Below are 19,324 nucleotides of genomic sequence, written 5' to 3' on the forward strand. Positions count from 1 at the left end.
GAATCTGAACATGTGTGTTTGTGTAATATATATATATATATATATACATATATATATGTACATATATATATGTATATATATATATATGAGCACACACACTTGCTCTTAGTGCAGGAATTAAACCACAAAATGATTAGAGATTGATTTTAAATTTTGGTCCTCTTGAATTAATGATGGTTGAAGTTAAAGCAATACATTAAATAAAATTTAATTTGGCAATAAATCTTAATTTCTAGTAGTCCTAAAGCCATAATATTAATTTCACATTTTTAATGTTTTCCATATATTTCCTTACATGGCTGGGTTGCCTCTATCAAACCATATCATTGATCTAGCCTGTACTTTGACATTATTGAAACTTGCTTAATCTTACTAAGTATTGAAATCACTTTTAAATGATTTCTATTAATAAACTTTACATACAAAGGAGAACTGGGGTATTAAGATCATTAAACATTGATGTTTGAACCATAAATCGTGCTATTCTTTTTGGCATTATTTTTGATCAAGTTATTTATAAGAGATTAAGTATTAATTTACATCCTTTATCTTCCATACATTGTATGGGACTTTATTATGTATGCAATTGAGCCTTTTGGGAAATGTTATTAATCCAGCACTTACATTTTTTCAACTAAGCTCCAGCCTAAGCCAACACATGGGTTGACGTACCCTATGGTAGGCAGGATACTTGTAAGATGGAGCATCTCCGGTCATGAACATCTTGAGGCTTACCTGAAAACCAGTTTAGCTGCTGTCTCCAAGTCTCTGCGGTGTACACAGATTCCAGGTGGATTGGGTAGTGAAGTGGACTGTTGCTGGGAGTGGTCTTCAAACCCCGGGAACCCTCCTGTCATCCCATTTTCCTCAAACCCCTCCACACACTTCACTCCCTGGTCCCATAGCCCCACCCTGCTCCTTCGCAGTTCTCAGCCCTTAACACAAAACAAAACCTGTGAGAACACTGATCCAGAAGGCAACTCACAGGTACGCCTGGCATTCCACGGGGGCCATCTTTCCCTGTGTCCCCAGGTGGCCCTCGTGGGCCTGGAGGGCCTGGGGGTCCTGGAGGCCCTGCCTGACCTTGGTCACCCTGGAAAGGAGAAGGGAACAGACCAACAATAACCATCAAATTTGAACACCCAAGTCTTCTTTTCAACACTTTGTACACTTTTCAACAATTTGTATCATCCACATTTACACAATGAAAAGAACCAGAAACACGGAGCCTGTAGGCAATTTACCTGCCAGCAGGGAGCAAATAAATATTCACACTGGATGAGTGGAGTAGATAATATTAAAATCAAAGTAGCTCAGAAACCAGCAGCACAGCTCTAAGAGTACATATGCAATCACTATATTCAGAGCTTATATAACTCTATCTATGGCAATGCTATATCAGTTATATTCACTATACATGGCTTCATTTATAGTTTGACAAATATTTTTTCATAATCTACAAAATTAAGCATATGAGGTTTCTGTCATACTATATAATACTTTATAAATTACCAAAGGTAGAAAACTTTAGAAACTGCATCCCTTACTGGTTACAAGTTAAGTTTTTTTTTTTAATTAATCAAAAATTAGGCAGGGTATGTCTTTTTATTTTGGTACTTGTATATACAATTCAAATGGAGCTCACTAAACATAATTTTGTTCTAGGATAAAGGCCACCCTCCAATCATGCCCCACCCACAAGAGATAAATGGTAAAGCAAAACACAGAGCAATATATGAATGTAAAGAAGAAATGAGACTCCAGCGAGAAGCAGCACTACCTTAATCAGGCGGCGTTTAATGAGCTGCTGATCAGCAGAGAGAAACCCATGATTGATTTTAGGAAACACCATCTGATCAGTCAGGTGAGGTCAAAGGTTGAAGTTCAGAGATGAGAGAGTTGAAGAATAGGCATCAGAAGGCCCCAAGAAAGAAATAAAGATATACACATTAGATATTTAATGACCATGGAACAAAACAGAACTGGCACTTGTGTCTGCCACCAGACCTTCTGGCTCATCTTAAAAAACATATAACCCTGAAGTGGGAATGGTGAGGCCATATTTGTAGTTAGAAGTGAATCCTTTTTGTATTAATGTTGGGTCTTTTTTAGTGTAGCCCATTCCAAGATGGAGGTGAGCTGGATTGGGGGGAGAGCTGAATTCTGAGCAGAAAGTCTACAGATGAAGCACCAGTTCCATTTTCATCAGACTTGTCAACCAGCATAAGGCAGCATGAACCTGATAGCCATTTCTTTGATGCCCAAAGTCTAAAGTACTTAGAATTACTTAAGTAGCTGGGAAATATCATAGAGCACTAGGATACATGCAACTCAAACCAGGCAGGTGTGGCATGGTCCTAGCTCACGATGCCCACCTCTCTACACTGGTCTGTTTGATAAAACATCCTTCTCTGAGTTTGCTCAGGATACAGCCCCTTAATATACACCTGACCTCACTGAGGCAGGTGACCTTCCAGATGCCCAACACTAGTCACTTGCACTTAGGATGAGAGGGAGCACCTGGGCTGGGCAGGCCAATCAAATGGTTCTTGCTGACTCTTATGCTGATTGCGGTTCTGAGCAGACATAAGTATCAACCACAAACCTTGACGGTGAGGATCTGATTACTGTGCAGGGCAGCAACTGTGGGGAAGCCTGGCGGGCCCTATGGACACAGCACAGCACCAAAACAACACGACACAGTACGTCACACAGACATTTCACTGGTGGACAAACAAAACAAGCACGTACCTAATGTCTAACTAACTCCCTGGCTCAGGTCTTACGAACACCATCAACAGAATTAGACACATCAGTTCCCAAGTGACCAGCCATTCCTTAAAGCATGGTGTGTGGGACTGAGAACCCTAAGGGCCTCTTGGGGCAGGCCCAATGGGATCTGCACTTACGCCTGTGTAGTTTCCTGTTCTTAACATTTCTGGAATCTTCCTCATGAAATGTTAGTACAAAATGGAAATAACTATAGACACTGTTATGAAAACAACACTGTAAATCTCCTCTATTGATACTCTGTTTACAACTCCAGACATACAATACATGTATTAATTCTTTTTTTGGACAAGAACAGTGAACAGAATTTTGCTGTCAGAACAGGGGTATTCCTAAGAATAAACATAGTGCATCACATAAAATACAGTCTTGCCACCCACATATCAAAGTTTCTCTCTCCAATCATATGATGAATCTCAGGTCTCCTGTTTTAGGAATTTCCGCAGAGGTGGGAGATGGAAATCTGTCTCTTATAACATGTGCATTTCATGTCAGGGGGATTTATGGTCACACTCTGCAGTAATCACTTCTGTCACGTAACTTTTCCAAAAGAACTTGACAGTTCACACAACCCCTTAAAGCAGAAAAGTGGCTTGAAATTCCTTCACCAAGGAGAATGAGGGAGAGATGTTTTTCAGAGACATGGACTTCAATAACATGTACTAATTCTTCCACAAAGGCATTATCCGTTGGTTAAGTTGAAGAGAGAAATTTTGCCTTTGCTCCATTTCTTTTCTGACAACATGCGAAAATGGAGTCTTTTATTCCAATTTAAAAATATAAAAAACAACAGAACATGTTTACCATACAAATCAACAAGCACCACAGTGACACATGGCCTCAAGCTTCAGGGAGCTTTCCTTCTTCCCACCCAATTCTAGTTTGAGGATACTTTTAGGAACGACCAGAAAGTTTCTATGTTTATAATTTGATTACTTTTATGGACATTTTCCTATTTTGCCCATGTTAGGGATATGTTTTTCTTTTTAAGAGACCCCATAAAATCAGGTTTGTAGTATGAAGACATTTCTTCAGCCCTAATATCTTTGGTTCTCATTCTTTAGCACTATGACTTCTCAGGAAGCAAAGCAGAGGAAACCTCATCCCTGTTGCCAAATCCATCTTGATAAGGCTATTAAGTGGCTGGGTAGTTTTGAGATGACCTGTGTCCTCTTTTCTTCTCTCCAAGTAAAAGTCCTTTAAACATAGACTCTGCACAAACTCAGAAATGCTACAAGTTGGAAAACAGATGTGTACAATTTGCTTTTGTTTTACTATGGAATACGAGTTTAAAATGTTATTAGATGGTAATGTGCCAGCATCTTTCCATCTGTGACTCATTAGCCCAATATTACACAGTCAAAATTTTATATATAAACCTCATATTTATGTAACAAAGAACAAAAACAGATACAAACAAGAAGTCTATGAGGGATCAGAATCTTGATTAGTGGTGATAAATCATAATGTCACTTGAAACAGGATTATCTAACAGAATAATTTTAAATTAAAAACCTTTTAACAGCACACATGGCAGGCCTTAAAAATGTTTTGAAATTTGAATGTATAAATAAGTCACCTCTTGTACTTATATTTGAGCATGACCAGCTTTCAGTGTGATCATATTTTCAAAATGCTCAACAAAAGATTACTAAGTTTTAGAACTTCTTGGTTTGAGTTCTAGTTTTGGAGATCTAAAGAGGAAAGGGGACAGGTAATTCTCACTGCAGATAGCTCCTTTTCCTCTAACAGGAAATCTCTACTTGAGGAAGCGGATCTTCTATTCCCCAATCATCATAACTGTGAACTTGCTACCAATTAGGTAGCAAAGTAAAAAAGAGGGCATAAGAAGAGTATCTTAAATTCCAACATAAAAACCTTATTCTGGGATGCAATATTCTAAGACCCTGGGCTTTTCAAACATGATAAAAGTAACCCTCCAGGTGAGCCAGTGCCCTGGTGTTTAAAGACAAGAATAAATATGGTATATTTTCTCGAAAGTCATTTTTAATTAATGGTGATCATTGAAACATCTTTTTAATGTGAAACAAACAATAGTATATTCTGGGGGGAATAATGCAATACTGTGTGAATTTTAAAGTATTTTTACAATTTAATGGTGGTGATAAATTCCATTTCAAAGAAGTTATCTCTAGATGCTGGGTAGACACCAATTCCCTGCTTCCCGCAGGCACTGGTTTGAAAAGCTCTGGTGCTGAATCTTGAGGACCTACTTACCTTGTGGTCATAACTGCCAGGCTTCCTAGCTATTCATACAGGAAATACACTTTTCATTAACTATGCCATTTTTTTCCCACAGTATCATTAGTCATAGTCTTTTCTAAATAAATGGAACGGACATATTTCACTTGGTTTTACATCTCAGAAAGCTTGCCTGGTACACAGATGGCTTGAGTGGGTGTGGGGGAAAAAAAAAACATGTCTCCAGAAAAACATGAAGCATCCAGGAATAAGCTGAAATACTGAAATAATTTGTACATATTTTCATCCCCAAAATATTTTGAATTTTTAAGAAACTAGATGTACAAGAGCCTAACACATAATACCTTATACAACTCACATTCTCTAATGGGAACATAAAAATTCAAGACACGTTCATGAATCTTTATGACATTCTGTGTAGCAGTAACCATCTCTGGACCAATATTTTGTCATCGACACAGGAGGGGCTTTGTCCCCCTTCATTACCCTCTAGAAGGAAAGAGGAATGTGTACCCCAAAGAGAGGTTGAACAAATAAATCATCTATAAGAAATGCTTCTAACTATTTGGAGGTCTTAAATTCAAGATGTGATTGTCACTTTTATGGTATACTCAATAATGATGAGTGTTATATGATTGCATTATGGTGAGAAAATTTTGTGTTCTGTCGAAAGTATTCCACAAGGCAACGATAGCGCCAGAAATGTAATCCCAGACTTCTAATTCCAGACTTTGTCTTTGCGCAATTTATGTGTTTATGATAATTTCTTTCTACTTGTTTTAGAGTTTAAATGTTAGAAAGCTTACAAATTGACTAACACTCAACAATATTGAAGAAGTATTTGCAGAGTGCCTTCTGTGCAGCATTCACTATGCGAGGCGTTAGGGATTGAAATGCAAGCAGGATCTCAAGCTCACAGTTAACGGCTAGGGAGGAAATAAACAAGCAGAATCCACATTGGATGGTAAGTATTGTGATGACTGTGCTTGATGAAATGGAGTAGTTACAAAGAAAACAAAATGTGCACCTAACACCGCCTCTGGGGAGCCATAGGGGACTTCCTAAGCCAGGTGAATGAGCTGCTGGAGGTTGGTAAAGCAAAAGTAAAACTGAAGACAGACTTCAGGAAGATGCTCCAATAGTAGTGGTAACTGTATCCCAGAACTAGAGGAGAGATGAATCAATAGTTATTAAAGAAACAGAATCTGCAGGAATTGTAACTTTTTAAAAATATATGGGAGAATTTTGAGAGCAGGTCTCTCAAAATGGTCCTAGGTCTCTAGTCTGAGCAAGAAAGGTGGTAGAGAAAATTCTAAAACAGAGTGGGTTTTTGAGACAGGCGATGTATTCAGTTAGGAAATCTGCTGAATTTGAGCCAAGGCCAGTAAAGGGTGACAGTTGGATTTGCACATAAAAGAAGAGAGTTGAGAATCAGGAGTCAAACTGCCATATGAAGTCATCTAAGGGGGCTGCAAAGAGAACAGACCTAAGACAGACTTCTCAGAAAGACTCGGATTTATGGTATGAGTAGAGAAAGAGGCAACTACAAAGAGAATCCATAGGAAGTAGGTGGGTTGTTATGGAAGCAGGAGAAAGGTTAACTCCCTTCACAAAAATTCTAGATAGGCAAATAACTGAAAATGAGAGACATACATACTTGTTTAGTACATGATTAATTATGTTGTATACATGCATATAAATATCCAATAGTGGGACTAGGCTATGGATGGCCAATGTCATTGACATGAATACTCTTTGATAAGTATAAGGGAGTGCACCTGAGATTGCAGGGGTATAGAGAAGAAATTAATTACAAAGGCCAACAAAACTCAACAGCAACTCATATTAGAATAAAACAATATGTGTTATCTGTTATATTGAGAAGTGGAAATCTCTGAATTTCTCCATAACGTACACTATCATGACCCTGTTTGCTGAAAATATATCATGCATTACAACATAACCATTAAGTGGGCATGTGTGCAGCATAAATAAAGATAAATATTCCTAGAAACTGATAAAGTGATTTCTAGCTAAAAGAGACCAGATGGGGAAATATTATAATAGAATGCAAAATTTTTTTAGGTAAAAGAATAACTTTAACAGCAGGAACTGTTAGGAGACTAAATAAAGAAAGACGACATTAGGAGAAAGAAATTTGCTGCTAAATCATTCCATATTGCAATAAATGGTATCATCTCTCTGTCTGAAAAGAAAAATCAACTATGCAAAGCTAAGTGGCCAAAAGAATCCTATGAACAACCAAATAACATGAGGATTGGAGACTGTGAAAATCAGCTTATCAGTGACAAAGACTGACTTATGGAAGTATTAATTTTGGAAAGAGTTAGGCTTCTACTATTGAATATAAAATTTCATCTGGTTCACAAAATTAGTTTTCTTTATTGATACTCTAAGTCCCATTCTATTATGTTCAATAATAAATGTTAATCCTAGTCATTTCAGTAATTACCTTTTTGATAAATCTGAATTTCACAAAGTATTTAAAAGAGAAAGAACAATGCAATCTCTATATTGACAAATGTTAGTAAATGCTATACCTACTAAAATGTTAAGTAAGTAAAGACAAACTACAAAATACTGGCACACAATCACAAGTGTGGCAGATAAATTCCAAATGCAAATGCAAAGTGAAAAAAAATTGCCCAAACTATACTTGCAGGTTAAAAGGCTTTATGTATATATGACCTTTTAAGGGATTCCAAGGTTGTTGAAAAGGAGTCTCTAATGACATACAGCTAAGAAAGACCAATAAAAGATGAACTCCATGAAAAGAGAAAATAAAATTTCTACAAATTTTATTAATATAAACTTTGTTATTATTGGATCAGAGGTAGTCTTTATAAATGCACATCCAGAGAATAGTTCTATCTTAGGATTTCAAAATAGTAATAAAATTACAAATAATAACAATAATGATGAGGATGATGATAATAACTATGGCTAGCATGAATATGATACTTATGCCAGGTAAGATTTGGAGAGCTTTATAAATACTAATTCTTCTACTCATCACATTGACCTTTTGACAGATGAGGAATTTGAGGTAGAAAGAGGTTAAGAGTTTTGTCTGCCTAACTCTAAGTATCTGGACCAAGACGCACATACTAGCCATTGCTCCAGAGTATGGTCTCTGAACTTCATTCCCACTCATTCACTTAATCAAGAAAAGTTTAGTAATATCCTACTATAAGTAAGGGAATGTTTTGAACATTGAGCTTAGAGAGGTGAAAAAGATAGGTTTATCCAGGTATCATGGAGCTTAGAGCACAACCCAAAGAGGTAGACATTGAACAAGCAATTTCAGATGTGCCCGGGATTTCTTTCCATATGGTTATTATTCGTGATTCTTTTCCTCTTGCATTTTCTATTTCCTTTACCCCCCCCCCCCCACCTCCATCGATCAAGCTCTTAGTTGCCCTCCACTTACTGCTTCAGGTGAGGCATGAGGAAACAGATTAGAAAATAAATCTTCTCTACTAACATTTCTAGAAATCAAAAATATCTAGAAAGATAGTCTAAACTGGAAGAGGAGATCATCTGTGATCCCCAAGAGTAAAGGAGACCCATGCCTGGCTATGCAGCAGCACTTCCAGAAACTTCCAAGTGGACAGGACCACAGGCAGCCTTGCAAAAGACTCCCTTTCATGTACCAACATCTCCTGAATGCAAGACACTTTAACAAGTACAGCAAACAAACAAACAAACAAAAAACTGTAGGAGTTAGTCTAGTGTAAAAGGGAAAAGTATCATATAAACATTAATTCAAATGAAAAATATACTAAACTCACAGTCTACTTAGAGGGACAGGTGGTACCTAAGCACATTCTGTCTGGGGAAGGAGTAAGGCACCCTAAAGATGGAATTTGAGGTGGGTGAGGAAGGATGCATAAGTTGGTATATGAAGTGGAGTGCAGAGTAGGGTCCACTGGAAGAAGTCATCCCAGTCTGAACAAAGAGGTGAAGGCATATACGAATGCCAGGAAGGTGAATTTGGTTGGGACTAAAGCATACATTTCTTACAGAAAAGTATGGAAAAGTTGATACTATATAGATGTTGGAAGTCTTAAAAAAATGTTTAAAGGGGGCGACCACAAGATTTTTTTTTTTTCCCAGTGAAGATACCCTACTATATGTGGGTTTAAAGAAAACAACCCTGGCAAAATTAGGAAGAACAGATTAAAACCAAGATATAGTCCATGATTCTCAAAATCCAAAGTCCCAGGAGATAACATATTTTTTCACAAGTTTAAATAGTTTTTTCTAAAGTTTCAGCAAACTTGTGTGATGCCAAACACTTAGTTGAGCAGATGTGATGCTATTTATGGTTCCTAATAATCTTTCTTTGTGTAACTATGCATATGTTGCACTGCAGAATTTGATGTTTTGATTATGGGGTATCTCAGGCCTTTCTAAGGGTGTCAGACAATATGTAGCACATGAGCCACAGACACTCCCTAATCCCTGAAGTTCTGAAGCACATCTTATGCTGAGGGTTTCAAGAAGGGATGGTGAGTCTAGTCCAAAATTCATGACAAAATCCATTTACCAGAATGAACAATTATAGAAAAGTAGGACACTTTACACTTAAGGCAATGAATTTGATTTCAAATGATAAATTTGACTATAAAATTCCCCAGTCTACTTAGACTAATCTGGGAAATGCACAGCCTAAATAGATTATATGAATTATATAATTTGTGCAAGTTTGTAGCAATTAAAAAAAATTTTAAATGTTCATGTATGAATTAAAACTAGCCTGATCAATTATTATCTGGTATATATCTTTTACATCTGGTATATATCTTTAATTACTTGCTTTCATGAAAAAAACTCACATATTTCATGAAAAACTAAACTCATAGGTATTGCAAGTAAATGAAAAAGAAAAATGTAAAAATTTTGATCTTTTATTAATAACAAATTCTCTTAAAGTCTTTTTAGAAAATCAACTTGATTACCAAATACTGCATAATAATTTGTTTAAATATCCTTTAAAAAATGTAAAACTAAGCTCTAACTCAGCTGTATCTGAATTTCATTCAATATGCATTTGAAATGCAAATTGATGAATTGTAGACCTCCTACTAATAATTTTTAATTCTCAAGAAATCCTCCTTATAAGGTAGTAGAAAATCACAGTAGTGAACAAAACAATAATATTTTGCACTCACACTTTATTCTTTTCTTTTGTAATATTTGGGGTTGAATCCAGGGGTCTTGATGTAGTAGGTATCTTCAGTCTTTACTTATTTATGTATTTTTTGAGACAGGGTCTCCCTAAATTGCCCAAGCTGGGTTTAAACTTGCAATCCTGACTCAGCCTCACAAGTAGCTGGGATTATCGTGAGCAACATTGTACCTGATTTACCCACATTTCTATTAAATCTAGAGAGTTCTGCAGCTGTGGTTGCCAAGCCAAAGATTCACCTCAGCTTGGATGTGCCCTATCCATTCTCTGAAAAAAAAGAGTTTACATCTGGCAGAGGAGGCACAGCATAGTTCACGAAAGAAGAGGGTCAAGCAAATAGGGGATTCATTAGCTGACAGGGCACCTGATGCTGAAGGGAAAATAGGTATTTGTCCAGGGCCTGTGAGAAAAGTTCAATTTTTTAGCATTTTTCATGCTGAGAGAAAAATCCAATGTGTCTAACCTTCCCTAGAAACTCCATTTAGTGTTCTGACTTAATGAGTATTGGCTAAACTTCTTTTGTATATGTGATTAGATTGAGTTGACTCTAAAATTCCTCGGGCATGCACTGTGTATGGTAGCCTCTTTTCTTGTTCCAACAGAGCAGACAGATGCCTGGCAGCCACTTCATAAAAAAGCTGTTGAGAGTCCCATGGGCCTTAGCTACACTGGGCAGACAGCTATCTTTGTACTTCTTATTCAACCTGTGAAGTTTACCACTCCCCGTACATAAAATTCAGCCCACAGTAAATGCCTAATACCCCTTGGGATACCAGAACTTTCCAAAAGTGATCTTAGCAACAAAGATAATGGAATACTTAGTAGATTCACCAGAGAGTACTGTTACTCATGGTGGTACTATTCCAGGTACTTTCTTCACTTGCCAATCTGGCCAATCTGGTTCTGTTCTGTGAAATTCCCCTTTACTCTACATTCCAACTTTTAGTGTTTCCCAGGATTAAATTACAAAAACTAAACTAGAGGCTGCAGCTTGAAGATACTCTTGAAATTTTCATGTTTCCATTTACAGACTGTGAGTTAGAACATGTGATTGGTTAAGTAACCCTGTGATTAATTAGATTTGATATCTCTTGTATACACGGAATAAACACAAAACAACAATAAAGATGAAGCAGATGACATAAAGAAGCAGGTTTAACACAAAGGAAGTGGGGGGACTTGGCTGAAGAAGAGAGTACAATTGGGGCTACCAGGAAGCCATCACCACTCAACTGATTTTTGCCACAGGAGAAAGCAGACCTAATGCTTCTAAGTCTGCCCTTGCTTCAGGAGAAACCAGAAATCCAAGTTACCAATTCCAGTTTAGTTTAATGCATTTTATAATCCAAACGAAAATGCATATGAGGGTAAGATTTGGGCAAAGACCACCAGTTAAAGATCAGTGATATGATAATTTTGAATGTTGAGTTAGAATCAGAACTACTGTAGAAGGGCTGTGTCACATAACGGAAATACTTACCCCACTGATGGGTACTTTATTTTGGTGCCTTAGCATTGAAGAAAAGCCTACAAATTCTCACGGTATCAATCTCAGGCTATAATTCAGAGCACTGTTAAGTCATAAAAGTTTCAAATATGATTACTATATAGTATCTCTACAAGAAGCACAGAACAAGGTGTAATTCCTTTTTAAAAAGGGAGAATTGGATTCCACAGTGATGCATCCTTTGGGAAGGAGGCCCATGATTTGAGCTCTCAATGAAAAGGGCTGTGTAATCTACATGAGAATTATGGTTTCTCCGGGAATCTCGCAAAAGAATTTCCTGACTTCTGGGAAACTAAATCTAAAGTTTATAATTATATGGATATTAGAAATTGTAATATGAAATCCTACTTTTTTGGTTTTAATTTCCTAGTTGTGGTTGATGAGGAAATGCAGAACGTTTTTATATTAAGCTGTATATCACGTACTAGAATGTTTATTATATTTAATTTTCAAAAGTGATATGTATATTTGCACATATGGTTTACTTGAAATAATACTGGTGATGATATTTGATATTTTATACCTCAAATTTCTTTTTATACTTTCAAATTTCAAATACTTACATGATCAAAGGCCAAAAAGTCAAGAATAAAGATTTCATTGTTTTCCAAAGCAACTAAAAATGAGGTCTCAAAATAAGCTTTATATGCAATTTTTAATGGGATCAATTCCCAATTTAAAGGTACTTAATATTCCATTTGTCAAAGGAATTCATCCATATACAACAGAAGCTAGATTTTTTTTCTTCCCATGATTTCATGAACTAATTCAAAGCATAACATGATCTTCCAATTTAGTAAATGTTAAATGATGTATGTATTTTCTTTATTTGACAACAAATAGAAGACTGACAGTGTTCTATGTTTGAATACATACATAATCAAGACCAAGGAAAAAACTTTCTCTGATGTCTTAAAAGATATAAAAGTAATAGCCCAATTTACAAAATACAGATGTGCCTCATAGATCCTTTTTTTCTAGACTGGGGTCTCCAATTTCAGTACCCATAAGAAACAAAGTTTATGTGTTAAAAACCAGGTGGCATCTGGGATACTTAGATAAGGTACCAGTTCTATCACCTCATCAGCTACAACTTTTATGATTCCCATATGTGGCGAAAAAAATTACAAGATGGAGGCCTGTCATGTCATTACTGAAACTGCATTGCTTATTTTTACATAAGGCACTGTCAACCATTCTCCTTGGTTGACATGGGCTCTTAACAATAATGAAACGAAAAGAGAGGAAGAGTAATTTATCATTTCACGGCGATGGGACAAAGCTCCATAACATTACATCCAGATGAGGTGAAGATTCATTAACATCAATTGTACAATTGTCCTGTTTCTTGAAATTGTGAAACACCAGGAAAGTTGAAAAGTGACATAAAACAAACGCGATTGAGAAAAAAAATATATGTGCAAAGGACATGCCTGAATCAATTTTTGTACAAAGTATCATTATCCAATTTGTGGATTATAAGCTCTTAATAATTAAGAAGTAGAGTGGACTTCCTTCTACTCTCTTATTCTTTGTAGGGTTTCCTTCATTATGACTGTCTAACTGGATAAAAGGAGAGGAAGAAAGAGGAAGTGAAAGTCAAATGAAGGATTAATGCAGCAGAGGGGATGGCACACCATGATCCGTGTCAGGAGTATGTGGAGCTCTCAGGGCATGAGGTGAAATTCTAAGAGAATCAGCAAGAGTACTTTTTTTCAGATAGAATCAGAAAGAGCACAAAGATGAAGAAATAGGTCTACAGTAAAAAGTTATGAGTTGAAAGAAGAAAGCAATAGGAACCAATTTCATTTTCTTGTCTATTTCTCTGTCAAACAGAAAATAGCTATTTGCATTAAAAATTGCCATAAATATCAGAACTATTCAATACCAAGAAAAATAAAGAAACTATAAAAGCAAAAACCTTGGGGATCTAAATATGTCTTGGCTTGAGGAAATTACTTTCAAAATAACGAGCATTTTTCCCCTCAAAACATGATCCAATTGTACAGTTTCTACTTTTGTGGAAAGTGGAAGAAGAAACAGAACAAGAAATAGAAAGATTGGTAAAATTTGTGTTGATGTAAATCAAGGCTATAACAGGTGACTAAAAGGAATGTTGGTGAACATTTACAGAAGCAGTACAGTTTTAACATGTTTTATTTATTTCCCTTTTTTAAAAGGGTAACTAGTAGATGGAGGTACATACGTAACTGAATTACAGCAAGAGATCTCTCAGTTTCTTGTACTGCCTGCCTTTAGATACTAACCTGAGAAACCTGAACTAAAATCTGTTAAAATCAGCTGCACAATCTACCTAGAAAATAGGGCTTAACTGATCACATAATTCATGCCCTTGGTCTTGATCCATTCAACATTTGTATCAACCAATCAGATTCTCAGACTTGTGATCTGGGAATAATTTTTGTCTATACTTGTATATCTGTTTCTCTATCTCAGAACTCCAGAAAATGGGGGGAAAGAAGGAAAATGATACTTGTTGGACTGCAGGATCAGTAAAGAGAGGAATGATGAATATATTATAATACTGTGGGGATAGAAAGAAGTAAGGAAAAGAATGTGGATTCAATAAACAAGTGACACCACATAAATGCACAATCGAGGAGCTGGGCATTCATAATAGTAAAAGCCTTTAGAATTTAAAGTGATAATAAACCTATATATTACTATATGCTATAGATGCCAATGTAGTCCAAAGCTAATCTAATTCCAGGCTGTATTAACATAAACTTAACAGTTTCTTCTATTTCACTTTACTTGGGCTGGACCATACCTGGATTATGGGCTTCATTTCTGGGCATTTGTTTACTCTTTCACGAAGACACAAACAGGAATATGTTCAGAGAACAAGCAGTAACAAAACTGGCACATGACTAATACATAAAGGAGATGTGGTTAGATCAGGAGAAGAGGAATTGGGATATAAGAGGTATTTATTTCTTTATTTTTGTAGGTAAGTATGTACTGGGGATTGAATCTAGAGTGTTCTTCCACTGAGCTACCTCTCCAGACCTTTTTATTTTTTGAGACAGGTTTTCACTAAGTTGGCCAGGCTGACCTGGAACTTGTAATCCTCCTGCGTCTGCCTCCTAAGTCACTGGGGTAACAGGCATGCACCATCACTCCTGGCATGAGAAGTACTTTAAATAGAGTTAACACTGAGTAGAAAGCACAGTGCATAACCCCTACCACCGGAAGTGTATTCAGTTTCACTAGGTCACCTGTTGTTGAGGGATATAGCCAATAAGAGTTTGGACAAGCAGGACCTTGGAGCTCATTCTAACCTTGGGCTGCAGGATTTTTATAAACTCACTTAAGGATTGTCCTATGGAAGAGTAATTAGTTCAGAATACAGGACTAAAACTAAACATACAGGAAATAGAGAAAAGTCGACACTGATTCAAAGGCAGGAGCAATAATATTTGCTCAGTAAATGAATTGTTTGTAATATTTAGGACTGCCTAGAATCAGAAGTCTGCTTGTAAGAGAGTGAGCTCCTTGCCATTGGAGGTGCCTGAATAGTATTTGGGAACCATAAATTTGGATACCCCTGAGGAGGTTTAGGCAATTGTCTGGCTGTAGAATTTTGTAGTTATGGGAGAACGTTTGATAGAGCAGAAAGTGAATTTCTCCTAACCATATTATCTTCCTCCTTGCCACTCTCTTAAAATAGAACATGATATTTGTCTGGAAACTCTTTATGGCATTGCCAAATGACTTTTAATTCTAATAAAAGCTAGCTTGCAATTCCTACATTATTGGTAGTTAAAAACACAGTAGGAAAAAATCTGTAGATGTACATAACTCTTTGGCATAAATGGAAATATAATCAAACTTATATATGTTTTTTATATCATTTTTTTGAACACTTTGGACCACCCTTTCAAATTCTTTGTTGCACTCAGAGAAATCAGGTTTCAATTCTTTTTTTTTTTTTTTTTTGAGAGGGAATACCATGGATTAAACTCAAGGACACCCGACTACTGAGCCACATCCCCAGCCCTATTTTGTATTTTATGTAGAGACAGGGTCTCACTGAGTTGCTTAGCACCTCACTTTTGCTGAGGCTGGCTTTGAACTTGCAACCCTCCTGCCTCAGTCTCTGGAGCTGCTGGGATTACAAGCCGGCACCACCGCACCTGGCTTCAAATCAGTTTTATAATAAGGAGGACTCAGAAAAAATAATCAAACAATATGCACTGAAGTGAGTTCTCCCTCTGAAGATTTGTCAGTACAACTATTGGAGACAATTCCAAACAATCCATGCCCTTGTTTTTTTTATTGATGTCTCAATAAGGCAATTTTGTTATAATATTTAATAATTTTTATAATTTTTTATAAGGGAAGATGTTTCCATTAATCCACCTATAAAAACCCAGGAAACACGTGCAGTGTGTTAAAAAATAATTGTTTCTAAACACGTGCCGACTACTATTTGTAAAAGAAATCATTTGATTTTAAAGAAAGCCACACAACAACTTTATAACATGATTTTAAATATCCATGAACGTGAGCTGTGCCCTGTACAGGTATCTAAACTAAACTGCCTTAAGTAATCAGCTAGCATAAAGGGGAAAAATCTGGCATAAATTTTTAAATTTATGGCATTTTCCTCAAAGGAGTGACTCTTTAGGGTTACCTTTCAAAGTCTGTGATGTTTCTAATTTTAAACATATTATCAAGGGATTAAAACTTATCATTAAAACATTATTTACTTGTTAGTCTATTCTATATATGACAGGTAACTTCTGAAAATTTGTTGTTCTATAATTTATATTTTAGACAAAAAAATTCTTAAAGAAAATATATATTATATTGGAATATGGATATAAAACTACCAAGTTTGAACTAATACTAATTTTAACCTTTGACCAGACTTGGTATACTAATAAAACAAATTCTCCAGTAGCACCAGTGGACAGTCACCTGTGTAAGAATTCCATGTAATTTTCAACCAAATGGTATGTAAATCATGTTAAAGGCCATAATATTATATTTTCCCAGGGAATAAATGATTTAGTATTAACTGTTTTGTGACCCACCTGACTGCATGTTAAGATGGAAAAGTTCATAGTATCGCAATATCAGAAGTAGAATAAACCCAATGTTGAAAAAAGTCCATTACCAGCAGGGATCACACCTGAATGTCAATAAACAAAGCAGGCTGGGTGTCCCTGTACGTAAGCAGAATTTGCACCCCACTTATAGCAGAGGAGCTCCATTCAGTTTCTGCCAACTCAAAGTATAACAAAAAGCTGGACCCAAGAGTGCCAGATCTGCCCATTTTCCAAGAGAAATTTTTAAGATTTTAATATAAATTATCCAATATCAAAATGTTTGCAACTAATTTAGGAAAATCAATAAGATTTATCTACTACTGGAACCTGGTCCATAGGCTACCAGTTTGCAGCCTCTAATCTGTTCCCTTGAGTATTATTAACTCAAAATACAGAGAGAAGATTGCACAAAACAGTGCAAACATTCCAATAACAAGGAAAAATAGAGACATTGAACTCTTTTCCCCCAGTACAATCCAGGATGTTAGTCTCTACACTGAAAAAAAAAAAAGCCCATATAAGTTGTGACAGTTTCTCAAACTACAACCATGTCGGCACATGCCATTTCATTTGACACATTTTAAAAATCTAGAGTTATGGTCACATTACTATACAAAATTCTGGGTAGATATCCGGACTCAAACTTTGCATTCTTCCCTGACACTTTTTATTAGAAGGACACGGCTCCAAAGTGGAAGTAATACCACAGACCAGCATAGAGTTACAGCAGGAGCAGTCACCACTGTAATGGTGATGTGAAGAGCTGTCTCCATTTCAATTCTGTTTGACTTTTCTGCCTAAAAACATAAGATGAAGGGTGAAGTTGTAAATCTCCACATTAACTTTCTGAACAGATCCAAAGTATTTAATAGATCTCCAGATAGTCCTTTCTTCCTGTAACTCCTCAAAACCCATTTCCTTTTACAATATTATGGAATAATTGTAAATGACTACTAAAACAAAAGGTTACAAGACTGAAAAGTAATTTCATCCTGAGCAAATATATATATACAGAGAATGGCTTTCTAACGTTGTATTCTAGAGTTCCCTAACACTGAAGAACCTTTAGCAACTTTGCTTTGTTGACACAAAGCAAAGTTTTTATCTATGCCCCCAAATAAAAATGGCATGTGTCGTGGGGTGAAGCTTCATCTGGCAGAGAGAGAACAACTGATGGTTAAAAGGTAGAATAGTGTCTGCCACTGTTTTCATCAAAATTAGTTATTATCAAATAGATTATAAATTATTTCAATGATGAGAACATAGTATGACAGAAATGTAAAACAGTGAAAATGGTTAACTTGTAACTAGTGGTTTTCTGCCACATGATGGATAGCAGCCATTCTCACAAAACAAAATAATTTCTGGTTTTCAAAACACACCTGATAAAACTATGCTAATGATTTATAAGCTTTTCAAAACTTATCTTCTCAAAGAACAGTTCAGTAGGATAAAAATGAGTTGAGGATGGGGTAGAATCAAGGCTAAAAAACTACAAGACTAAAATTTTTGTTGTCTGCAAGGAATATATCAGAGGCTCCTCAGGATCAGTTTATATTTCTAAAAAGAAATTTTGGTACTGGCATTCTAAGACCTTTTAGACTTTCTCAACCACTAAGGAAGAAAAGGAAATAAGATACCTAAGAAAAGTGACTGACTTCTCCAGAATTGTTTTCAACTTTTCTCTAACATTCAAGTCAAGGCAAACACTTGTCCCTCAAAGGCTATGACGAAACTATCTAAGATTTCATCTCATCCCAGTTAGAATGGCAATTACCAAGCATACAAACAACAATAAATGTTGGCAAGAATGTGAGGGAAAAGGTACACTCATACAATGCTGCTGGAACTGCAAATTGGTGCAGCCACTATGGAAAGCAGGATGGAGATTCCTTAGAAAACTTGGAATGGAACCACCATTGACCCAGCTATCCACTTTTCTGTTTATACCCAAAGGACCTAAAATCAGCATACTACAGCAATGCAGCCACTTACTTCAATGTTTATAGGAGCTCAATTCACAATATCTAAACTATGGAACCAACCTAGGTGCCCTTCAACAGATGAATGGATAAAAAATATGTGGTATATATATACACAATGGAATATTACTTAGCCTTAAAGAATAATGAAATTATGGCATTTGCAGGTAAATGGATGGAGCTGTAGAATATCACGTTGGGAAAAATAAACCAATTCCAAAAAAAAAAAAAAAAAAACCCAAAAGGCAAGTGTTTTCTCTGATATGCAGATGCTAATTCACAATGGCCATGGGGGGCCTAGGAAGAATAAAGTTACTTTAGATTAGGTAGAGGGGAGTGAAGGGAGGGGAGGGGGTTTAAGGGTAGGAAGGGTAGTAGAATGAATCAGACATTATTACCCTATGTACATATATAACTATATGACCGGTGTGATTCTACATTACATACAACCAGAAGAATAAGAAATTATACTGTATTATATATGATATATCAAAGTGTATTCTGTCATATATAACTAATGAAAACAAAAACAAAA

At 36.1% G+C, this 19,324-nt stretch overlaps 1 protein-coding gene across 2 annotated transcripts in view; it reads right to left on the reverse strand.

Annotated features, from left to right (window-relative positions):
* Window positions 1–19,324, reverse strand: part of Col25a1 (collagen type XXV alpha 1 chain) — a 442,307-nt gene that overhangs the window by 117,140 nt on the left and 305,843 nt on the right. Inside the window, exons 8-9 of one of the 2 annotated variants that reach the window (XM_077803433.1) lie at window positions 1,781–1,852; window positions 986–1,093 (exon numbers count right to left, since the gene is read on the reverse strand). In XM_077803433.1, coding sequence (XP_077659559.1) covers window positions 986–1,093; window positions 1,781–1,852 — 180 coding nt within the window. Of the gene's footprint in view, window positions 1–985; window positions 1,094–1,780; window positions 1,853–2,605; window positions 2,666–19,324 lie in introns of both variants that reach the window. The other variant, XM_077803434.1, reaches the window with a different exon arrangement.

The sequence above is a fragment of the Urocitellus parryii genome, chromosome 10 (assembly GCF_045843805.1).
Source record: "Urocitellus parryii isolate mUroPar1 chromosome 10, mUroPar1.hap1, whole genome shotgun sequence".
Lineage (NCBI taxonomy): Eukaryota > Metazoa > Chordata > Mammalia > Rodentia > Sciuridae > Urocitellus > Urocitellus parryii.